General features: G+C 52.3%; 7 protein-coding genes across 7 annotated transcripts; 3 read left to right on the forward strand and 4 right to left on the reverse strand.

Annotated features, from left to right (window-relative positions):
• Window positions 1-2,237: 2,237 nt before the first annotated feature.
• Window positions 2,238-3,559, reverse strand: SMAC4_04055 (uncharacterized protein). The gene is made up of 4 exons (XM_024655614.2): window positions 3,415-3,559; window positions 3,201-3,358; window positions 2,872-3,121; window positions 2,238-2,785 (listed from the first exon to the last, which is right to left on the reverse strand). Coding segments are annotated over exons 1-4 (612 nt in total). The 5' UTR covers window positions 3,417-3,559; the 3' UTR covers window positions 2,238-2,583.
• A 611-nt stretch (window positions 3,560-4,170) lies between these two features.
• SMAC4_04054 (rRNA processing protein RRP9) lies at window positions 4,171-6,060 on the forward strand (the record flags this gene model as incomplete). The annotated part of the gene is made up of 1 exon (XM_003348161.1): window positions 4,171-6,060. The coding sequence occupies one exon, from the start codon at window positions 4,171-4,173 to the stop codon at window positions 6,058-6,060; it is 1,890 nt and encodes a 629-aa protein (XP_003348209.1).
• A 419-nt stretch (window positions 6,061-6,479) lies between these two features.
• Window positions 6,480-11,731, reverse strand: SMAC4_04053 (uncharacterized protein). Its single transcript, XM_066090040.1, has 5 exons — window positions 11,040-11,731; window positions 10,903-10,953; window positions 10,792-10,846; window positions 9,674-10,734; window positions 6,480-9,620 (listed from the first exon to the last, which is right to left on the reverse strand). The coding sequence occupies exons 3-5, from the start codon at window positions 10,813-10,815 to the stop codon at window positions 6,989-6,991; spliced, it is 3,717 nt and encodes a 1,238-aa protein (XP_065946094.1). The 5' UTR covers window positions 10,816-10,846; window positions 10,903-10,953; window positions 11,040-11,731; the 3' UTR covers window positions 6,480-6,988.
• A 425-nt stretch (window positions 11,732-12,156) lies between these two features.
• SMAC4_13239 (uncharacterized protein) lies at window positions 12,157-12,604 on the reverse strand (the record flags this gene model as incomplete). The annotated part of the gene is made up of 2 exons (XM_066091325.1): window positions 12,157-12,333; window positions 12,422-12,604. The coding sequence occupies 2 exons, from the start codon at window positions 12,602-12,604 to the stop codon at window positions 12,157-12,159; spliced, it is 360 nt and encodes a 119-aa protein (XP_065946095.1).
• A 189-nt stretch (window positions 12,605-12,793) lies between these two features.
• Window positions 12,794-16,671, forward strand: SMAC4_04052 (uncharacterized protein; the record flags this gene model as incomplete). The annotated part of the gene is made up of 5 exons (XM_066090039.1): window positions 12,794-13,544; window positions 13,651-14,243; window positions 14,293-14,386; window positions 14,440-14,522; window positions 14,577-16,671. Exons 1-5 carry the CDS (start codon window positions 13,200-13,202, stop codon window positions 16,669-16,671), a joined length of 3,210 nt encoding a protein of 1,069 aa, XP_065946096.1. The 5' UTR covers window positions 12,794-13,199.
• A 212-nt stretch (window positions 16,672-16,883) lies between these two features.
• SMAC4_04050 (uncharacterized protein) lies at window positions 16,884-18,440 on the reverse strand. The gene is made up of 5 exons (XM_003348157.2): window positions 18,198-18,440; window positions 18,060-18,131; window positions 17,926-17,970; window positions 17,091-17,848; window positions 16,884-17,022 (listed from the first exon to the last, which is right to left on the reverse strand). Exons 1-5 carry the CDS (start codon window positions 18,363-18,365, stop codon window positions 16,974-16,976), a joined length of 1,092 nt encoding a protein of 363 aa, XP_003348205.1. The 5' UTR covers window positions 18,366-18,440; the 3' UTR covers window positions 16,884-16,973.
• Window positions 18,441-18,711: 271 nt separating this feature from the next.
• Window positions 18,712-23,395, forward strand: SMAC4_04049 (uncharacterized protein). The gene is made up of 2 exons (XM_003348156.2): window positions 18,712-20,466; window positions 20,531-23,395. The coding sequence occupies exons 1-2, from the start codon at window positions 19,950-19,952 to the stop codon at window positions 22,264-22,266; spliced, it is 2,253 nt and encodes a 750-aa protein (XP_003348204.1). The 5' UTR covers window positions 18,712-19,949; the 3' UTR covers window positions 22,267-23,395.
• Window positions 23,396-23,864: the final 469 nt, after the last annotated feature.

Raw genomic sequence — 23,864 nt, forward strand, 5'->3', positions numbered from 1 at the left:
CCTGTGACTCCACTGCTAGAACGGCAGCTCAACTGCCTGCAGTTCTAACTGGCTAGATGGAAGGTGGCCTGCCCACCCACTGTGGCAGGAAGGGTCCACTCTTGTGAGGTGTCCAAGGCTTTGCCCGCTCGCCGAAGCCTCTCTCTGTGGCATGCTGGCTGCGACACCCTTGCCCGCCAATCTCATCATTCTCTGAAACATGGAAGTAGAGGTACCTCTAGAGGTATCTGCACGCCGTCGCCGCTCATTGATGATGGGTGTTTTGTCAGCCTTTGAAAGGGTTTCTTCCCAATTACTATCGGCTCTACGGACTTTGCTGACATGGTGGTTGCCCACTTCATGGGTCTACTGGCTACAAAAAGAGAGGGGACCTGGACTTTGGACCCCTTACCTCCTCTCTACCTCTGCACTAGGAAGATGACGGAAGCGAGGGGAGCGCAATGTACTGCGTACTGCGGATGTGCAGGCGGGCAGCGAAGACTGTGCAATTGCGGCTGCGACTTCCAACTTTCAACCGAACACAGGACAGACAAGATGGAAGGCACGAAGATAACTGAAATTTCAGCTTGTCTTTTTCAAAAACCGCCCACAACCCGTTCCTTTTCTTTTCTTTCATCCGCTCCTTCGTTCACCCGTCTTTCTTTTTGTCCTGATCCAGCGTTCGCTTGCCATGTTGCCCGTTTCTGCCCAGCCTTTTGCCAGCGCAACACGGCGGCGGCGGCGGCCACCCCTTTCCCACCAAGTGGAAGCTGACGGCTGTCAACCCCTCAGAATCCCACCTTCCTACGTGGGGAAGTGTCAAAAAGATGCCAGATGAGCCCCCAGTGCCCCCAAGGACGGAAGGGCATTGCCATCTGGGTAAAGGTTACTGCAGTCCGGGCTCTGTTGTTGTGAGCAACTGGGACCGGGACCTGAACGTTCATCCGTCCGTCTCCTCCATGGATCCCAGGGCTGTCATCATCCTGATGGCAAAAAAAGGGTCCTTGTACCGGTACCTCTCCGGTTCTTTTTTTGACGACGTTGGTCATGGCGATTGGTGATTGCAAGGCAGCAAGAGCAAGGGCTGGGAGCAAGGCAACAAGCGGCGGCGGAACGTTCACGTCTTTGCTACCTCTAGGCCTTGCCAGGCAATTCAGGTGGCGACAAAATAACATCATTGCCATCCTTCTCTGCCTCTGTTTAGATCTCGAACATTTGGATGGATCTTTATTTGACTTTTCGGCTTTTTGCTACGCACAAACACACCCATTTTTGGCTGGCCAACAGTAATGATGCAAGCGCCCAAACCTCAATCAACATGCTGAGTGGTCTAAGTGGCAGACACAAGAAAAGGGCAGTCTCAGTACCGGTAGTCATCACTCAGCAAGGACATGGAAAGCCATAGAGGTAGGTAGCTTTGACCCTTTTCGCAGGCAAAAATCATCGAATTGCACTTCCTTCGTCCTATGGTAGAAGTCAGGGGGGCGGTTTGTCCTTTTGCCTCTTGTCGTCTCTTCTGTCCCCCTTTCAACCGGTGTTGCCGGTCTCATACCTCCGGCTCTTTCTGTACCTGCACTCCTATCCGATATTTGCAGATGTTAGAACAAACTCTCAGATGACAGTTGCAAATACAGACATGCATACTGAGCTACTGAGGCTCTAAATTTAACAAAACCTCATTTATACCTGCGTACTATGCAGAGATACTGGTTGTGTTATCCAGGAAGTTTTGCAGAAAGGCTCCCAGAACTCCCCACGTTGTTCAATGTATCACCAACTCATCACCAACCATCAACGCTCGTTCGGCTCAGCTTGATAGCGCTCACCGCCCTGACTGTTAACCGTCGTTGATGGGCCTCATTCCTGTCAGCCAACAATCATTGATACACTTGTACATTGCTTTGCTTATACTGCATGCACTTAGCAGCAATTGCTGCAAGTCCCTTACGGCTTTTCCTCCGTGTGCAAGTGGGCTTTGAATGATGCTGACTCAGCATATGAATGAGAACCGACCCTTTGCTGGCACGAGCTGTTTGTTTGATAGTTCTCTATGGTTGTTTCAAGGCTTGATCGGTAAGTCATGACTTTGTTACAGCTTGATGGTTTCAGAAAGGTACACAGAACGGATTACTAGTATCCATTGCTTGTCGAGCCCCTGTCCCCAGCAAAACCATTTGGCGGGACGAGCTCCTTCATGTTGGGTACTATTCTCCCATGATCACTAAAACTGCGCAGAAATTTGATTTTCTTCAACTGCGGCATCGATACCTACCCTGTTGGAAAGCTCTTATAGATATATATCAAGAGAAACTATACTGACATAGCGCTATGGTGTGACAAGGTGTATGATCGCCTCAAGCGCACTTCACAGAACACCCTGAAACCGGGAGCCGCAGAGACTGACTCTCGGACTTCACAACCTCTCAACATGACAGCCTTATTCCTCCGTCTCTCTCTTTTATGATCATAAAATTTGCCAGGGGCCTCCCGTTAGAATAGCCGACCTGGACTCATGCATTTCCGTCGTATGGGTATTATTATACAGAGTCGTCCTCCCCCGCAAAGGCTCCCCAAGCCGCAAGCAAGCAAGCAAGCATCCCCACATTAAGCCATCTTAACCACCTTGTCGTCGTCGAACTCGATATCGATGATGCCGTCCTTCGTTACCGCCTTGACCGTCATGCCCTTGAAGTCTATGGGTAACCTCCTCTTGAGCTCGTCGGTGCACATGTTGAGGAGCTTGATGCCCTGGTGCAGGGTGATGTCTGGGTGGTGGTGCTTGTCGAGGATCGAGAGGCAGTAGTATCTGTTGAAAAGGACCGGTCAGTACGTCTGTCCATGATTCTCTCGCAACGAAAGACGTGTTTATAGATATCGGACGAGAAAACATACTGTGCGTAGCCATGGGCGGCATAGGGGACCTCGGCCAACGACGCCAAGTAATCGAGCCAGTAGAGGCTGGGCTTGTGGGTGATGGGGTCGACACCTCCGAGAAGAAGGTTCACGTTGTAGGGTTTCCGAGAGCGCAAGCTCGTCGCAAGCTCACCGCGGACAAAGTGGGCAAGGGCGGAGGGGGAAAGGTCGGTCTCGTTGCGCATGGAGTAGAGTTGGGCGTTGGCTTGGATGTACTCGGCGAACTGTACTGTTGATGGGAAAGAGAGTTGGTTAACTTGATTTCGGTTCTCGGATGCGCCACCATCACAGTATCGTCGCCGCCGTACCTGTGTCACCAGCTTCACCGGAGAATGCCATCAATGTGTGCTTGTTCAGCGACCTGGTCTTGTCGTCGGATGCCTTCAGGATGGTCGCTCCCCGCATAGCGGCCTTGGACGCCGCAATGATGGTAAAGTCCTTGCCCGTGATGCCTAGTAAAACCTCCCTACATGCTGGTCAGCTTGGATATAATCTCCATAGAACGCGACCGATGCGACGTACATTTTGGCTGATTGTTTTGTGAGTGATGGATGAATATGCTGTTGTTTTGGCAAGCTTGCGTTGGCTTGCACGGTTCTCGTCGTTACCTATGGCGGGACACTGGCAGTTGGAGCTTGGACTATTGACGGCGACGGGGAACGCGCAACTGGAGCTTCAGCCTGCAAGTTGACATGGAAGCACGGGCCAGGCCGTCCAGGTGCCCGCCATCTTCCCATCTTCCTCCCAGAAGGGCTGAAAGCTGCAACCACTGGACGGGCAGGCACGGCAGGCAAACAGACAGCGAGGGACAGCCCCACTTCGTCATGAAACCTGGGATGGACATTTGGAGACAGCAAGAGCCTCCCCACCAGCCCATCGAACACAGCGGACCACTAACAGATGGCTAACCAGATTGAGCGTTATGGAGCTGAAGTGTTCGTTAGCGGCACGGTAAGATAAAGTACACGGCACGGGGATTCCCTTCTCCGACTTTTGCAATCAATCGTGCCAAGCCAGTGGAGGAGACCTTGACGAATCGGCGTGCTACTCCACCAAGAGAAAGCTTGCAGGGTGGACAACTTTTTTTTTCCTTCGTCGAAGTGTCTAGGCGCGAACGGCCATACCAAAAATTTCAATTTCAACTTTGATAGCCATGCCAGCAGCGTTGAAGTGAAGCCAAACGCGACCCCAATTCACATTCCAGTGTTTCATTCTCTACCACCAGACGACTCCAGTGCATTTGGACCGACCGCCCCGGGCCGCAATTGCCAAAATACCATGTCGTCCTTTTTCACAGCACCCGCTGGGGAAAAGAAGAGGAAGCGTGCCTCTGCCAACGAAGCCCCCCAGAAGCGAGTTGCGACCGGCAAGTCGACTGCCAAATCGTCCTCGGCCAAGGCCCCTGTCGCCAAATCACGCCCTGCCGCCCCCAAGAAAGCCGTTGAGCGCGACGAGTCGATATCCGGCAGCGACATTGACAGCGACGATGGCGACCACCACATCGAGAGAGAGGATGGATCGGAAGGAGAGGAGGAGTCGGACCACGAAGGAGAGACGGCGGCCGAGAAGCGGTTAAGGTTGGCACAGCGATACTTGGACAAGGCACGACAAGAGGTGGAACTGGAGGAGGACGAGTATGCCTTCGACGCCGAGCAGATCGACCGTGACTTGCTGGCCGAGCGTCTTCAGGAAGATGTGGCCGAGGCCAAGGGCAAGGTTTACCGCCAGCTGGCTTCCAAGCTCGACTTTGACGGAGCCGCCCACACACAGTTTAGGTGGAATTCGGGAACGGTAACATCAGTCTCGGTCTGCGCGCCGTACGCCTACACCACCACAAAAGACGGCTACCTCACCAAGTGGAAGCTACAAGACTTACCCAAGAACCAGTGGCCACAGACGACCAAGAAGAAGCCAAAGAAGCCGCCTGCGCCGCCCAAGAAGAAACCCGAGAGAGTATGCTTCAACAGGGCGAACCCGACCAAGGCAAAGGACAAGACATATCAGGGCCACACCAACGCGGCCATCCTGACGGTCAAGGCCTCCTCGGACGGCAAGTTCGTCGTCACCGGCGGCGCCGACAAGCGAATGGTCGTCCACGACGCCGAGACCCTCAAGCCCATCCGGGCCTTTACCCAGCACCGCGACGCCGTCACCTCGCTCGCCTTCCGCCGCGGCACCAACCAAATATTCTCCGCCTCCAAGGACCGCACGGTAAAAGTCTGGTCGCTGGACGAGCTCGCCTACGTCGAGACGCTCTTCGGCCACCAGGACGAGATCCCCGACATCGATGCCCTGGCCGGCGAGCGCTGCGTGTCGGTCGGCGCGCGCGACCGCACCGCCCGCTACTGGAAGGTTCCCGAGGAGTCGCAGCTGGTGTTCCGCGGCGGCGTGTCGGAGAAGAAGTCGTACAAAAACCGGGACCAGCAGGTGGACCACGACGGCACCATGGACCAGGTGGCCATGATCGACGACGAGCTGTTCGTGACGGGCGACTCGGCGGGCACCTTGGCCCTGTGGGGCATCAACCGCAAGAAGGCGCTGTTCACGCAGCCGTGCGCGCACGGCATCGACCCGCCGCTCAAGCCGAGCGAGGTTTCCGCCGACGCGAACGCGGACGAGAGCGTCGTGCCCACCCCGCAGCCGCGCGCCATCACCGCCCTCCGCACCATCCCCTACTCGGATGTCATCCTGTCCGGCTCCTGGGACGGCTTCGTGCGCGTTTGGCGCCTCAGCGAGGACAAGAAGAAGATCCTCCCTGTTGGCGTGCTGGGATCCAGCTCGGCGCTGCAGCAGCTCGACCAGGCTGAGGCGCAGAAGCAGAAGGAGGAGGCGAAGCAGAAGGCGAAAGATTCCGGCGTAGCAACCGCAAGCAGTGGAGAGGAAGGGCAAGCGGACGACGAAGCCTCCGTCGATGGATCGCAAGACAAGAAGAAGAAGCAAGAGAGCGGGCTGATCAGGGGTATCATCAACGACATTGCTATCTTCGAGCGCGGCGACCGCGGACGCGACGGCATCTGCATCGTGGTGGCCACGGGCAAGGAGATGAGGCTCGGAAGGTGGAAGGTCATGAAGGATGGAAGGAACGGGGCTACCATCTTTGAGGTGCCCAAGGTTGCTAGGCGAGCGGGCGCCAAGGGTGAGGATAGTGAGGACGAGGAGGAGGCGTAGAAGTGCGATTCATACCATCACATAAGAAGGAGAAGAGATCCATAATCATCATCTGTTGAATTACAAACTGCATTGGACATTGTATCACCATTTTGCGGCAACCAAGCTACCTAGCTATAGAGAAAGAGAAAGAAGGAATAAGTAAGAAGAAAGAGAGCAAGTATTGTACATACCACACTTTATCATGTAGCCTCATTGCATTTGGACGGAGTTGAAAAGTTCTTGTCATACATCCAGTTGGCCAGGCTATGATTCTGTGGTGCACCTATGTTGTTATCTGTTCGTCTCTCCGGGGTGCCATGGATGGTGGTGTCGTCTTGGACTGCCTGCGTGTGTGGCTGTTGAGCCCGCGCGAACTGTTATGGTACGTACACTTTATCTCATCAAATCTCAGGGCAATGGTTATAAACTCTTCTGATATTCCCTCCGTGAACATGTAATGTACCAATCAGAGGAGTGATTGACTGTTTTGACTACTCTACGCTAGGTACTCTTGCTTTGCCTTCCCTTCGTCCTGAACCTGTTCACCCAACAACTGTTCGTTCTGTTTAAGGTCCCCAAACCGAAACCGGTTGGCCGAATAAAGGTGACCCTACACGGTATCCTAGATACATCTAGACTCGGATACAACCAAACAGTCGAGGGCGTTGGGAGTGAAGATACAATGTACAAGACTTGGGAGTTCTAACTCTGAACCCCTAGACAGTCAAGCAACCAGCTCTCAAAAGACAACGCACCAGCCAGCTATGCACACCAGCCAGCTATCAAGAAACGCCAATACATGCAAAATGTGTAAATGCATAAAAATGAATAATGCTTACATGACCAGACAACCATAAGTAACTCCAACGCTCCAACTCTCTCTCTCTTCTTACTCCATCACCCGTTACCCATTCAAAACAAACAAGACTAATCCAACTCAGCTCACTCAGTTGTCATCAGTCAAGTCAATAGCCGCGCTGTGCAGGGCGGGGATGTCAGACACAACTATCGCCGGAGGGGGTGAATCGGGGATTTCCTCAGTGGTCTTGGTCTCAGCCTTCCTCTCGGACTTGGCCTTTTCCTTAGAGGTAGTCTTGGTAGGGGATGGTTGCCGCTGTTGTTCTGCACGGCGACCCTTTCCTATCCCACTTCCACTTCCACCTGTGTTGTCCACGACTCTCCTAGGGATCCTGGACTTTTGGCGGGTGAGCTTGTCACTTTTGCCGTAGGTGGTCTTATTGTTATGATTGACCTGATTGTTGTTGTTTTTGTCCTTACCATCAACCTTGTCGTCGATCTTCTTCTCGACCTTTGCTTTGCTGGTAGTCGTCATCGGTCTTTGAACTTCAGGGGTAGGCGGATCGAAAACATCGATCGGCGCGGCGGGTTGCGCTTTAGGCTCAAGTGAAGGCGCCATCTTACGTGCGGTTGATGTTGCCTTTGCTCTACGCACTGGTGACGACTTCCGCTTCCGTTCTACCAAGGGGGACTGCGGCCTCGGCGAGTACGGCTTCAGTGACTGTAACTTCGGTGATTGTGGCCTCTGAGGGACGTTGGAGTAGAACGTTTGGGGGCTTATCTCCAAAGCAATGCCTGAAGTCCGCCTGTCAGAAGCCGGAGAAGAGGAGGGCAGAGTAGGTATGAAGTTGAGCTCAGGACTTCCTTTAGGAGTCTGCGAAGAGACCGGCTGCCGGGGAGAGTGGTTGTGATCCTTGCTTCTAGGTCGATGGTTCTCACCAGGTAAAAGGTCAGGGACCTCGTCCTTGAGCTCAGATTCCTCCTGTTCCAAATCAACGACAACGTTGCCGGCGGTTTTCTGAGGCCGAGTAGATGGTCGCGGAATGGGCGCAACCGGATCTAGGATATGGCCATTAGAATCGCCTCTCCCAACGGCCACGGCGGCAGGGTTGGTAACTGTCACGGTTGATGGAGAAGCTCCGCCTGTTGGTGGTGACTTGATGGCAGTTGTTGGCCTTGGAGCAGGAGTAGGTACGTTCAGGGTTGTGTTCCGAGAAACGACTGGCGGTTTAACAAATTGAGGCGCGGAAGAAGCGTTGTCGGCTGTAGAATCATGGGACAAACCATTGCGTTCCGAAACCTGTCTCTCTGTAGCACTCATCGCTGTGTCGGATGGAGTTGAGCTAGCAGCCTTGCGTCTAGCAGCTTCTTCTTTCTTTCTCCTCTTTTCCTCATCATGCCTCGCCTGGTATTCCTTTTGCTTCTCAAAGATGGTGTTGCGCCAATACTCCCGTAGTTCGGAAGGGTCAAACCTCCAGTCTGGCTTATCCCTCCGCAACAGGCAGTGTGCGAACTGGTCCGGGTCTTTGACGAACTCTTGGATATACCCAAGCAGGTATACACCACAATCCGAGAAGTTGTCCTGCTCTGGGATGTTGCTCGCCTTAATTCCGATCTGCTTACGAGGATCCTCAATCTTCGTTTGCCTCTTATCCTCGAATTCCGCCAGAAGGTATTTCTTGAGTGATTGCACCGCTGGATAATGGGTGTTACCCAACGAGTCCAGTGTAAGGATCTTGGTCTCTTCCGAAATATCCTTTTTGGGCGGCTTTGCTATTTTGTTGAGCTTTTCTCCGAGGTCGTTGTCTGTATCCTCGGCTACCAAGTCCACCACTGCGTTTTTCACCTTTTCTGCCTTGTTGCTGCTGTCGATTTCAACTCGCTCAGCCGACTTGCGAGATTCTTTAGCCTGGATCTCCTGCCCCTGGTCTCTAGACTGTACGTTGTCAATGTCTACCATTTCAACGTCGTCTGGCTTCTCGACGTTGCCATCCACTTTGCCCTCAATGGTTTTACTGTTGCTGGCCTCCCTAGTTGGGTTTGTAGAGCGCTGCGGGTGGTTTGGATCCAATCTGCCGGGGTTACAGATGATAGCCACCCACCAGTGATAGTACTCATTGACCGGGACAACAATGTAGTCGTAAGAAAGCAGGTCAACCTTTGATGTCCATCCTTTGACGCCATCGTAGTTGATATCCCTGGACTTGGTAGCCTTGAGCTTCTCGTAGAAAAAGGTGTTATGCACATACACCCTTTTCCTCAACTCGCTATGCCGCTCCGGGTATTCTTCGAACAAATAGTGCAGACCGAAGCCAAGAAGGTTGTCGTTCAAACACTGGTTTTCATCCAGTCGGGGGATGTCATCTTTGTCTACTATCGTCCGATGGAAAACCAAGGGTACCCGCCAATCCTTGGACCACTCAGGGTGGTCTTCTGTCCACCGACTCACCGGGGGAGATGATACCGGAGGGGCGTCTATCATGAGCGTGTCATCGTTTTGGCTTCCCGATGACTGCTGGTCATGCTGGGGAACAGGAACTTGCTGTGAAGACAGCATTGTGTCCACAAGCCGGAGCCGGCGGCGTGTTAATGTTGTAGGAGACTCTGCGGTTGCCTGTGCTACGGGGCCAACCGATTTTGAGGCCACACTCCTAGATCCTTCCAGATCAAGAGCTGCTGTGGTCCGCATGGCTCTTGAGTTTCTGAGTGGTGACGGGCTTTCGGATGAGGCCTTCTTGATGTCGATCATGAACCTTTCGTACGTCTTGAAGAGTGTTTCACTATTGAATGTTAGCATAATTATACCATCAAATCCGACGATGTGCTGTAGTACCTATCTGTCTCTGTAACCTTCGCGCTTAGGTTTTCCTTCGCCCATTGCACGAATATCTGGGCTTCCTCTGCTGTAAAGAATTGGAAAACCATGTTAGCGCCAACATTGACTGTTGTTGACTGACAGATTTTGACAAATGAGGATTTGGGATTATGCAGGATGGCGTTAACCCTCTTTGTGATTTCAAGCCAGTCCAGTTCTGACAGCAAATTCCCTTCTGTCGAACACGCACACAGCTGTAAGTGTTTGGCACCTGTGGGGACCACTTCGCCTAGAGAGCACCATCCCTGGGGTCCCTTCCTGATATACCTGTGATTTGGCTGACAGAGCGCACTCTCGAGGCGAACAATAACCCGCGCTTTTTTAACAAGGTCTTGGGAGTTGTTTCGCTCTGTTGTCTGAATGCCACCCTTGTTGACCAAGCTTGAAGCTGCCCGCCTGGGGTTGCGGGAATTGGGGGGCGTTCCAAGGGCCAACTCATCCTCTTCGGGATCAAGCTGGCGTCGTAGGCGCTTCGGTCGTTTCTCAGGGCTCCCTAGGATTGCAGAATCAGCTGCATCCACCATGCGCCTTGTTGAGTTGGCTCGTCGAGGGAGAGGGCCGCTTGAGAAATGTGGGCTCTTCTCCCCAAGCTCGTCCCGGTCCGAGTTGTCAATATCGTCTCTTCCTGGCTCGATACTTGGTCCGTATCTCGGAGTGTTGGTCCCGGGAGATTGACTTCCCCCGTGAGAACGGCGACGCCTATTAGAACGGCGGGTTCCGCCGTCTCTCAATCCCAGGTCCTGGACATTTTGAAATTCGATAACACCCTCTGTTTGCAGCTTGAGGCTCGTCCGGCTACCGTGACTTCCGCTGCGGTTTGTCCGGGCAGCGTAGTCGGACGGAGCATCTTCGATAAGTTCCGGGGAAAGGGCGACGTGGCTGTTCGAATATTCGTTTGTAACGGTAACTGAGCGGCCAGTTTCAGACCCAGTCTTTTGTTTCTTGAAAGGCGGACCCGTAGCTTGCGGTGATGAGTCGAGGGTATCGACAGGTTTGAATGAGGCTGTAACCATATTTTTCTATTTGGCGAGACAGTTAGAGAAAGGCGCCTCGCAGAAACCTTGATCGCATCTTACCACTTTGTTGAGTAAGGACGGCATCTTGACTGCTCCCTCTATGGACTCCTTGGATCTTTCCCCCAACAGTCAGCGCCTATTCCCCAAGACAGAAAGGGCTCGGGCCCATACCCATAATCGGGGAATGAATGTTGGGTGATGTGAAAGTCGTCTCGAGGCTGTCTGCAGTTTTCAAGCTGGTCAGCGGGCCTGCGCGCCACTGGAGGAGGGTTGATCGGAGGGACGTCGGTCGGTGGGATGGGTCGTACTTTTTCGTTGCTTGCGCATTCTGTGTTCTCGGCAAGCGGACGGTATCTATTGAGTTCCCACTCTTCGCGTGCCCCGTACCTGCTACGGCTGCGGCAGACGAGTTTGTCGGACCGGGAGACGGCTTTTGACTTTGGGTTGAAGGGCCGGCAGAATCTCTGTAAAGTCGCGGATTGTGGATGATTTAGCTGTGGGGCACTCGTCTGAACTTGTAGCGGTAGCGGCGCAAAAGGCGCTGGGGGGTGGCCGGAGGGTTCTAGGCCTGGAACACGCACATGCTCGGCAATAATACCTCTTTTTCTGGGGGATGGGATTGTCATTTGCGCCAACGCACCTTGATTGAGCCAGCTTGAAGACCTCACAGGGCACCTTCGTCGCGGAGGAATATCAGGGTGTGTGATGCGCTTTATTCCGTTTTGGAAGGATACTAGTGAGGGCGGCCGGCTCACAGCGACTCGATGGCCTGGGAAGTGACGGGACGAGAAATGGTACGGGATCTGCTGGTCAAAGATGGAACCGGTATGGTATCACGAGGTATTGAATGATTGACCCGATTTGGTCGGATTCTTGTCTCGCACAAGTCAAGATACGAAGTATTCAAAGCTGACAGTAATGGGATTCGCGGTTGAGGTGCCACGTCTCCTTCTCTTCTTTGCTGTTTGGATGAGTGTGTGACCTCACAGGAGACGGAAAGCGCAATCTGCCTGGATGTATTGTGTACGTAGTTGCCGTCCGGGGTCCCTGCCACCTTGTGCGCCTGCCTGCCGCGAGCAAATCAATTGTACCGTATCAGCGTATTGATCAATCAACCACGGCAACAACGTGATGTTATCCGGCATTTTGACATGACATTCAATTGCTTGTCTTCAGCCCTGCATCCGTCACTGCATGGCTCCGATGCTTGTGCTTCCACGTTTCATTCCACTTATCGCCGAGCCGCTCCTTGCTGTCCTGCCATCCACATCTTCACATCCGTGATCCGCGGCGATGGCACCTACATAACATGTCTCAGGCCTGTCCGCTTGTCATCCGTGGCGGCTCATGGGGGTTGTCTAGGTCTTCAGCCCAACCTCCAGACCTCTCCTCTCATATGTACACATTCTCTCCTTTGCGTACACCTCACGAGAAGCCCATGGCTTGCTCCCACCATCTGGATATCCCCCTCTTCTCCATGGCAGCAGCGAACTCCTTCACTGTTTCCACCTCGAATAGCCCCGTCGGGTCAGTGATCTGGGCTGACTTGGTCTCTATCGGAGCAGGCTTGCAGGCCAGATGGAAGTCCTTGTATCTCAGTCTCTGGTCAAAGTTACACATTGTGATCATCAGGATTACTGCCCTCTTATACTCGGATATCCAAACGAAACAAGCTAGGTAAAGGACTGACTTGGACAGTGGACACCCACCCCTTGACGGCTTCCTCGCTACCTTTGCAATACATGATGCCAGGACAACCCCCGCTTCGAAGGAGCGCATAGCAGTCCAACTGGCCAGCCGCTTTTCGGAGATGGGCGACCTTTTTGCGGGACGTGATGTGGTGAGTCCGGATCAAAGCATGAAAGAAAGCCATTGATGGTCATGAATATCAAAGACAAGAGAAAAAGGAGGGATACAAAGAGACAAGTACCGACAAGAAGACACCACACTTTGTCCAAAGGGGCATTACAAGTGAATTTCATTATTCAAGGTTGCACAATTTCCATTTCTTGTATCATTCATCACGCACGTGTTTACGCGCCATGGACCCACTCTTGGTTGCAACCCTTAACGCGGTCGCCTATTCTGTCCCTCCGCACCTTCTTCTCTCGATGGAGGTTATCGCGGGGCAGTGACTGTGCTGACGGGGACACAAGGCAATTCCATTGTAACCCAAGCGGGTGCCACTGAAGCCTGGAAACACCTTCACTCGGACAAGTCGACCGAACCTTTTCTTCCTTCCTGCCCACATTCGCACCGCACCGCGCATTACCGTATATAACTGTCATCTTGTTTTCACCACCGGTTACGTTCTTTGTCGCGGACATGAACCAACAAACTCTCCACCAAAACACTCTTTGAGAACAGGTCGCGGTGCATTCCTTTTTGGATCGTCTTGGATATCGCCAATGCCCCGGTCGCCGGCGCACCTCGAAGCGCTTTCTCCATGAAATAGCTTACCACTAACAATGCCCTTCCTTTTCTCGTATGTGTGCAACCTCCTGCAGGCGTTAGACGACAACCAGCGCACAAAAACTGGCCTGAAGCCTACTGCCAATATCATCCAACAATGGTTCACCAAGCATCGCTCGCTTCTCAACCGCGGCGACCACAACGATGCTGCACTCCTTTCCGCTCTATTTCCCGAAAAGAGAACAGATAGGGTCTTCAGGTATGGCCTTAAAAGGTTGGAACGCACGATCGGAAGGGGACTGGGACTGGGGATGACCCGAAAGGAAGAACTTGGGAGACATGAGGATGCTCAATGGGGCATGGATCTTGCTGAGTGTGTTGAGCGTATTTTGAGGGACACGGTAAGTTGTACGACGTGACAGGTTGAACCCGCTATTTGGTGGCTCTACACAGCTGGCGGGGCCATATAGATATTACCTTGGAAGTATGGAACTGACGTTGAAGTAGCCCAACGCTGATCCCATCAGCCCAGTTACTGTTGAGGAAATTGACGACCTTCTTCACGACATCGCTTCGCATTGTCACTTTAGTTCCCCTGCGGTGCGCAGCTTCCCTCCCAGTTCAACACCGAAAAACAGAGAGGAGGTACTTGGAAATATTTATACAAGATTCTCCCCTCGAGATGCCAAGTGGTTCACCCGGCTATTCTTGAAAAACTACCAGCCCGTCATTCTTGACCAGCAGCTAGTATATCGCCACTACCATCCTCGGTTACCCTTGATACTAAAAGTTCGGGATGACTTTGTGGATGCTGGTCGCATATTAGCGAGCCACAAACGCGAACGAACTGTTACCGAGAGGGATGAGTTTGCCAAACACCTGCAACCAAAGTTGGGTGTCAAGGTCGGCCGCCAACATTGGATCAAGGGAAGAAGCCTCAAGCAATGCTTACAGATTGGTTATGGTCGGATGAGCTGCGAAGAGAAGTATGATGGTGAATACTGTCAGATACACATCGACCTTACCAAGGGTTATGACTGCATCCAGATATTCTCCAAAAGCGGAAAAGACAGCACGAAAGACCGGAAAGCTCTGCATGAGTAAGTATTTCCCTACCACATTTAGGAGAGCGCTGCTGATCGCAGTCAGATCTATCCGGCAATCACTTCACCTAAACAAGCGCTCTTGTCCTTTCAAGAAGGGGTGTGTCTTGGAAGGAGAGCTGCTAGTATATAGTGACAAGGTTCGTTCAACGTATATGCATTGTATATTCCTCCACTAATCCGCCCGTTACAGGAAGAAAAGATATTGGACTTCTACAAGATCAGAAAGCATGTCTCCAGGTCTGGTACGTTCCTTAGCACGGAACAAGACTCACAGTAAGACCCTAACGACCCATAATCCTTCAGATCACCGTTGCTGACTTTACCTAGACGAAACCCCTGGGAACATCTGATGATCGTCTACTATGACATCCTCATGGTCGATGACGAGTCGCTCTTGGCTGTCAAACATTCCGAGAGGCATCAACGTCTGCGAGAGATAGCGACAGAGGTCAAAGGACGCTCGATGTTGGTCCAGCGGCAAACCATTGATTGCAGTCGACCATCTGCAGAAACAGACCTACGGCGTGCGTTTGCAAAGTGCATCACCAACCGTGGAGAAGGTCTGGTACTAAAACCTGACACCACCTACTTCAACTTTGGGCCGTCATGGGGAAACTCTGGCAGCATCGCCATCAAGCTCAAAAAGGAGTACATCAGAGAGTTTGGGGATGTCGGCGACTTTGCTGTCGTTGGGGCTCGCTATGATCCCACAAAAGCCAAGTCCTACGGCTTCCCAAACATCAAGTGGACGCACTTTTACATTGCGTGTCTGGGCAACAAGGAAGAGGTTTTGCGCTTCGGAGAACAACCGGAGTTCGTTGTTACCAATGTGGTCGAACTGAATGAAACGCAAATGCGTGCTTTCATGACCACTATCCAGCCGGTCGCCGTCAATCCGAACGACAATAAGGCATTCTCGTCGAGGGTCGAGGAAGGGGTCGATAGCCGAAAGACACCAACAACAATCTTTTCCGAGCCCCCGGTGTTCGACATCAGGTGTTTCTCTTTTGATAGACCCGGCAATGTCGGGTTCTGGACTCCGAGATTCCCGATGGTAAACAAGATACATTGTGACCGAACATATGTTGACGTTCTATCGTTTTCTGAGCTGCAAGAGATGGCAATTCATGGGACACAAAAGCCCGTGGACAAAGAAAGCCAGGAGCTGTTGGACTGGATAGGTCGTTTGGAACAGGCTGCTCCCAAGACAAGAGGCGTTGAAATCCAGAGCCAAACGACCGTCTCGACCAGCCAAGCACCGTCGACACCTAATAGGTCGTCATGTTCGGATCCTCTACCACCATCGTCTTTGCCCTCTGTTGGCAGAGAGTCTTTCACAATCTCAACTTCGACGGCCATCGCTATCAGAACACCTACAAAGCCCAAAGACCGACCCCGTCTTCTGTCAACTGTGGTTGAATCGCCGAAGACCTCAACCGTTGAGCTGTCAACAATGGCTCGCGGAGAAAAGCGACCCCACAGTTCCTCGGCCAACCTAGATGATGATTGTAGCAAACTGAGGAAGCACAGCGATGCAGAAGGCCAGAAAGACGTTTCCGCATCCCGCAGGGAGAGCACAGCTTCATCAGTTGTTCAGCGAGAACCCCTAGCCGTCCTCAAAACAACCTCATCACGCCGAAACCTAAACCCTACTTCATCAGTCCCGTGCCTTGTGGGTGCAAATACCATGTACCAACCTATTACCTTGGACATGGAGTACCGCCGAAGTACGAACACCAGGGGACGGGTTTCTCTTCCTCACTCAATGTCACTGGGCACAGGAACCAATGACTTGACCTTCACCGTGCCCCAATCCTCAGCCCGACCTCAACTCTGCTCTTCCCCCACGGCGATCGGGTCTTTGAGAGGAAACAAGTGCTGTCGCTACCTCGGCGACTCGTGCACATTCGCCAACATCTCTTTCATGCTTTCCCCGTGCATCGCCGGCTACCTTTGGGTAACAGAGGATCTATTAGGTTGTCATGGGATAACCGAGTTCGCGTGCGATCCCAAACAGTGGGCAGCAATAGAGCAACTCACTCCCTCAACAACCATGCCCCCGACAACATCAACAACCACCACAGAACCCACCATGCTACCAACCAGCTCAGCACCAACAGCCACTGGCACCACCCCCTCATGCACCCCCAGCGGTGGAACCAAACGCAACAAGAAGATCATCCTCGTCGACCCCAAAAGGAAGGAAGCCAACAAGGCGTTTCTCCAAAGCGTTAGAGACGCTGGGCTACGACATAGGAACGGTGAGCCTAGACATATCCGGGTGTACGATTGGAGGGTTTTGGAGGAGTTGAAGGAGGAAGAAAAAAGGTGCGGGAAGAGTGGGAGGGAGTGTGATGAGATTAAACTTGATATGAGGAGAAGTGGGAGTATTTGGAGGAGGTATTGGGTTGGGTTGACTTGATTTTTTATTATTCTTTTCTTTCTTGTAGAGGGAAGGGGAGGGGAAGGTGTTGAAGATGGCATTGCATTGCATTGCGTTGCGAGATATTATTTATTTTCGGGAGGATGAGGTTTTCTTATTGGATTCCTTTATTGAGGAAGTTTAGTTTGGGTAAGATACTAGGATAAAAGGGAAAGATCATATCATTTCTGGAAGGGGCCTTAGGGTCTGGTCTTATTGATACCTGGATTGCATCGCAGATTCTGCTAACCGAGGAGATACTTGAAGACAGAGTCTCGTCTATATCATACCGACGCAAATCATTACTCCTTCTTCTCATCCTCATACAACTTCAGATAGCTCGCCTGCAGTCTAGATTCACACCACACCGTTAGCAATACATAGCCAAAATTTGTGAAAAGAATAGCAAGAAAACGTACCTCGACATCAAATGTTCATCAGCAGTCAACATCTTCCTCTCCCCATTCTTCTTCACCTGTCCATTTTCCTCCCCAAACTTCCTAACCCTCTCACTAGGCACCGGCTCCAACTTGCTCGTCCCCACCGGATGACAAAAGAACGCAATACTATACCTTTCCCCTTCGCCACTTTCCCCCTCCACCATCCCATTACTTCCCTCTGAAGCACCAGCCCCCGCACCAGGAAACACAACCCGATGCACCGTACTCCTCAACAAGCCATTAGTCCAATAACTCAACAAATCCCCAATATTCACCAAAATAGGCGGCTGCGCATCATCCTCTGTTCCCGGGGGGCAGACCGGGACGGGAACCCATTCCCCTTCTCTCGTTTGAATCTCCAACCCTGCTTGGCCTTTCAGTCGGAACAAGAGAGTAAGGCTGCCGTAATCAGAGTGTGCACCTGCCCTGACGTCCCCATCGCTCTTTTCTTCTCCTTCTTCTGAAGTGATAGAGGACTGGGCAGGGTAGTAAAGTAATCGGAGGATGGTTCCCGAAGCACCGTTCTCGCGTAAGTGCGCGGAGGTGAAGAATGAGGGAGGAGTGACGGAGAGGCCTATCCCCAAAAGGGTGTTGAGGCGGAGGGAGAGACGGTAGCATGAGGTGTGGAAGTCGGTGATGAAGGCGGATGAGGAGGAGATGGTGGGTGGGATTGGTTGTTGGAGGAGGCCTTGGGGGGAGGGTTCGCCGAAGTTGAAGGCTTCTTTGAAGTCGCCGACCTGGAGAAGATGGGGGTGTGAGTGAGTGAGTGAGTGAGTGAGTGAAGTGGTGGATGGCTGGATGATTGGTGACTTACACGCTGGTTCTTGGGGTCGAGGGTTTCGTAGTGCATGGCTGACCACTGGATATCATGAGGTGGTTAGAAATGTCATATGGTTGAATATGGTTATATGAGACAAGATGATATCTCATGAGAATTCGTTGACGTACACCACGATTATTCTTCTGAATAGTGCATGCTTGCTTCTCCTCAACGGGCGTCTCCTTGAACAGCTTCTTGGCCTAGGTGAAGTTGTTTGATTAGCATTTCTTTCGTAGAATGAGTGACCGGTGCTGATGATGAAATACCAATTCGAAAGCACCATCGACATCCTCCGCGGGGATATCTTTGCCTGTGTTCTTTATGTAGATGAAGCCATGTTCGATAGCGGCCTCGACCAGCTCCTTGGCCACTTGGGCTTGGTCTTGGGAGTCATCGGAGATATCGATGACTGGAATCTTTGCAACGGTGGCCATGGTCGGAACACGAGATGTTGACGAAGATGGTTTCGAGGGAAACGAGTGATGCAAAGGTTAAAAGTGACTGTATTGTGTTGCGTTGTCATAGGAACCCCTCTCGGGATACACGGTGGTGCTACAGCTACAGCTACCTAATCCAACCCCATTCAGTTAAGCATGCCCCTCCTCTGGGGTCATCTTGTGCTGATAAGAAATAAGAATACCCCAAACTGACGATGCTCGTGGAGGTAGTAGTAGTTGCACAAGGTATACCTAAGGTACTGTCTACGGATCTCGGGATTACGAGTGAAATTCGGGTTCGATTCAATGCAATACGTCTAAAATACATGGATCGGGCATGTTGCCCCGAAAGAAGTGCAAGTGCATACTGCAGCTTCTGGCATCACGAACATGTGCTCATGATGCGGATGTTTCATAAACACATAGGCTTTAACAACGCTCGAGCCATAACACGAGTGGGCCCGATAGCCTTGGCGTCACAACAGATAACCGCGTTTAGTGGTCACCCTTTGGTGTGTGGATGCCAAGGGTCCAGGGTCGAAACGTCACTGACCGCGATGGGCGACGGGCAACGGGCAACGGGCAAAGGCTCACCCACTGCACCTCACACGGCTCGATCGCCAGAAGCAGGCATCGACACCTGCAACACTCGGCGACACCCATTTTTTGCCGGCCAAAAAACAGGACGCGACGATGCACCACACACACTGCACACACGGGGCTTCCGAAGCGCCATGGCCGACGCACACAATTTGACACCATGATGGTCCAGAAATTGCGAGAATTAGCACCCGCTTATTGATGAACTTGAAGCTGGAGATTCAAGTTAGTTGATGGAAGAAGGTTATCAGATGGAAGACACGGGAGGTCACCACGGTCCCGTCACGTACGGCCACCACGGCACACAAACCTGGAAGGGGAAGCTGCCTGCTAGCATCATGTCGGTTGAAATGTATTTTCTTTCTCCGTGTTCCTTCCTCGTCGGTTCCAGTCTCGCCAACTCTCCTACTACTGCTTGTGCCTCCCATTCAGTTCACTCAGCCATGCCAATCCCTTCATCCCTTTCCGTTCTTTCCTCCTCCCACCAACCTCAACACCACCACCACCACCACCACTCCTCCCTTCTTCCACATCTCGCAGACTCGCAATTTCTTGGGCTGCCCACCAGCAAGTCATGATTTGTTTGCATCGCCATCTCCTTCACCACCCGCCCACGTGAATCATTCGGCCATTTCTGTCAGGTACTCGCGACATTCATTCATCCTATCCTGCCCGTCGCGCATCAACTCCAGCTGGTTGCTGCCAGTTTCCTGCGATTTCCCTGCGCGCGCGCGCCCAGTCTGCGGTCGGACTCTGCAGGCCCCATCAGGAAACCACAAACGCTTCATCACCAACCAAAAAAAACTGCCTGTCCTTCCCCCTCGTCATACCCGCTGTACCTCAGCAGCATTCGTCAGCAGGGTCAGATCGGACCAGGTCAGACCAGACCGAGTAACTCCGACGGGCACAAACCGATTTTCGATTACGGCAACCTGCGACCCCAGAGCCACCCGCGCTCTCGCAGCTAAATAAATACTAGCCATGGCCGCCTCACCCAGCTCTCGTGCTGTCTCTCCTGCACTGTCAGATGTCGACATTCCCAGCTCCCCCGCCCACCAACCCGGCAAGACTTCTCACACTGCCGCCAGCGTAACTGAGGACAACGACGCTACCATGGCTGCCACCCCCGAACCAGGCGAGTCCAGGCTACCTCGTGGGAAGCGAGGACGTGGCCGAGACGATGGATCAGGGACCAACGTTATTGGCAAGATCAGGCATCTGAAAAAGGACGACGGAGAACCGCTTTGGCGAAAAGATATCCAATACGATTTTCTCAAGGCCGTCTTCGACAACGAGCTTAAGGTCTTCACCAACAGCTACGAGCCCGAAAAGATTGGCAAACAGTGCTTTGCCGATCTCTACATCGACACAATGTCCAGGAGTAGCAAGACATCAAAAGTCCTTCGCGACAAGCTGCTTAGTGATCGTGAAGCCGCGAAAGGAATGGCCATGGTCTGCCTCCTCGTCAACATTGGTCGGATGAACACAACACTCAACTGTAAGCCACCTTCCCGTCGTGCATCCGCCTTGTGTCTTCTTGTTGCTAACAATCTCCTCCACAGTCTTTCCCGAAATGCGTGCACAGCTCCGTACATACCACGCTATCCCTTCGCTCCAGGCCCAGCAGGACCCCCATGCGTACAAGCAACTACAAGATGCTCCTCGTCTAAAATCTATTCTAAAAGGAGGCGCCGAGGATAGGGATGAGCCCAATTCTATCGACGCCATCAAGTCGCGTGCCACCCATGTACCGAGGACAAATCCCGTCAATCTCTTGTTCGTCATCTGCCAGCAGGCTAGCAAGATCGCCGAGCTGCATTTCCCTCCTGGCCGAGAGTTCCATGACTTGATCATGAAGACCAACTATTCCAGCACCAGCCGTGCTCGTGCCTTTCTATGGCTCATGTGGTTCTACCTCGAGTCCGACTTCACCGAGGAAGGCTGCGATGAGAATCCTTTCGGAGCAGGTGTCGACTATGGTCTTGACGTAGCAAACCAGGGCGTGCCGCAGCTGGAAGAGATGACGAAAGAGGAAGAGGAAGCCGAGAACAAGGATCCCGACGAAGAGATCAAGTTCGGTTTGGACAAGCAAAAGATGCGAGCCAAGATCATCGAAGCAGACCAGCAGTTCATGGTCGAGAGTCAAACTAGAAAAGGTGGCAGAGGCCGTGGCTTCCCTGTTGGTGATGAGATCGGCCCTACAACTGGCATCCTTCCTCGAATCAGGCCCTCCAAGGTTGAGAGCGACCTGGACAGCATCAGATCCACTCCGCCGCCCAGGGCTTTGGTCGGTCGGCATCCTGCCGCTTTTCAACCAACCACTAACCGTAGGGGTGGCAACTCCCTAAAGTATCAAATCTTCGAAGGCTCGTCACCTGGTGGTGGGCAGATGCTCGAAGGTGTTGTGCATCGGAAGCCTCGCCCACCGACCGCCCATCAGATGGCCGTCGAACGTAATCGGGCTGCACGGGTCGAGTGGATTCTCGACCGAGGACTCAGGCGAAATCACCATTACAGCCGAAAGCACCGTCGCGTTGATGGCTCCATTATCCGTGTGGTCAACAGGCTCGACAAAGCCAAGGAATGGGCCGATTTCAGCGATAGCGAGGATGAGGAGACAGTGAACTACAACAAGCAGGCTCTCCTCGCAGGGGCCGTGAACTACACCGGATACGGAGAGAATTATCCCTTCCGTGAGAAAGGTTACGTCGGTCTCTGCCAGCTTAAAGACGAGGATGATGATTTTGGAGAGGAGTTCGCCTCGTACGCGGCCGCCTTAAGGCGCTCCCAGCGCCGACTCAGCCGGTGGGAGGAGTCCAAGGATCCGGACCTTGGCGTTGTCAGGCCGATCAAGCGGCCAAAGCTGACTAATGGAGATGCCAACGGCGATGGCGAAGGCCAAGGTGACGAAGACGACGGGGAGGGCTCGCCGTCCAAGCACGACATCGATCCGGCGGAAACCGAGGACGAGGCCGATATTATGGAGCGTAATGCCCATCGTCGTGCTTACGCGCCCACCAACAAGCCGGTCATTCTTCGCACCGGCAAGACAAACGGTATCCAGAGGCAGGATACTGCCGATACCAATGATGCCGATACGCCCATGGACGACGTCGACGATTTGGATGACGACGACAAGGCGCTGCTTGGCCTCGGCGACGGTGAAGGCGAGGGTGATGACGCCGAGGATGATGTTGACGGTAATGACGATGGTGAACGGGACGCCGAGGATCAAGAAGATTTGGACGATCTCGACAAGACGTTGTTGGGCATGGATGGCGATTCAGAGTCAGAGTAGAGTGATACTCAAGAGATCACCGAGAATGATGCTGCCGATCGGAATTCGGATGCCTTGTCACGCGCGCGAAAACCTTACCACCGCGGGAAAATTGACTGTCCGCTCTGTCTAGAGACTGGTTTGTCATACCAAGATCTGAAGCAACATCTGTGCGCATCACATCCGGATTTCGCCCAGCAAAATGCTACCAAGTATCACTTGTCATTATGTCCAGTCTGCCGAAAGGCAATCATGAGGGAAGGACGGCTAAAGGATCATCTATGTTCATATCACCCCGATTTTGTCAACAACAATCATACCAAGTATAAATTCGCTCTATGTCCGATATGCACAAAGGTATTCGGGCGCAATTCAATGCTTAAGCAACATCTATGCACATCACATCGGAATTACGCCCTGGAGAACGCTACCAAGTATGGCATCCCTCTGTGTCCGATCTGCCAACAGCCGTTCGCGGACGAAAGCAAAATAAGGAAGCACGCGAGCACAACACATCGGATTTCTTTTGCCCAGACTTATACTGCCAAGGACATATGTCCGGTTTGCCAAAAGCCATGTGCGGATAAAGGGGTACTAAAACTACATCTAGCCCATGGGCATCCGGATTTTGCCCAAAAAAATGCCATCGAGTATGGCCTTATTCTGTGTTCGCATTGCCAAAAGCCATTCGCGTCCCAGTCACGCTTACGCCAACATGGAACACTATGCCAAAAACAATCAACGGCAGAAGCATTCGGGACAGCGTGTCCCAGCGGCTCTTAACTCGGCATAATAAGGGTCGCGCAAGGAATGGAGAGCGATACATTCTTCCAGGCATACTTACTACACATGGCGAACCCGATGGATATACATATGGGCTCGCATCGGTTTTTGTTTTTCTAGTTCAACATTCACTCCTACCACTACTTTTAAATAAGCAAGAGTAGTTTTTCACGGTTGTATATTTTCACGGTTGTATAGATTCCTAGGAAGCGTTTTTTTCTTCTTCTGGGCAACAAGAATGGCTTGTACAAAAGGGATGAAGAACGGACGGACGGAGGGTTTGGGGTCAATATGTATAGACTAGAGAGGGAAACAAGAACAATCAAGCAATGAATCAAACAGTCAATCAATCAATCAATCATGGAGATTACATAATGAAGTGTGTTCAGTGCTGAGGAGAAATCGCTCGCTCACGTCGGTAGTCCTCAATGTCTCGATAGACAGACAGTTGAGAAAGTGATACAACAAGGACGTGAAATTAAATCGGACCGTTGACGAGTGGAAGCCACTCTGACTCCCCTGCCTGAGTAGGTAATAAAGTTTAGATACTACGCGGATGAGAAAGAAATCCAACTGAAAAATCCCACAGACAGAGAGGTGAAGATTGACGTCTAGCAATCGGAAATCGACTGTGAAGTGAAGTGGGTAATCACCATACGCCTACAATAAACAGCTTCAACTCTCTAGACTTTCCTCTTTTACACACACTTTCAGACAATCAATTCACCTCGTGTTTCCAGTCTTTCTCCCCAGCTTCCCCTTTCAGTCCACCCAAGGAAAGTGTAGGTTTTGCCGTTGTGGTACCCGACGGCTTGACTTCCCACCTGTGACCTCTT

The sequence above is a fragment of the Sordaria macrospora genome, chromosome 2, assembly GCF_033870435.1.
Source record: "Sordaria macrospora chromosome 2, complete sequence".
In the NCBI taxonomy this organism is placed as follows: Eukaryota; Fungi; Ascomycota; class Sordariomycetes; order Sordariales; family Sordariaceae; genus Sordaria; species Sordaria macrospora.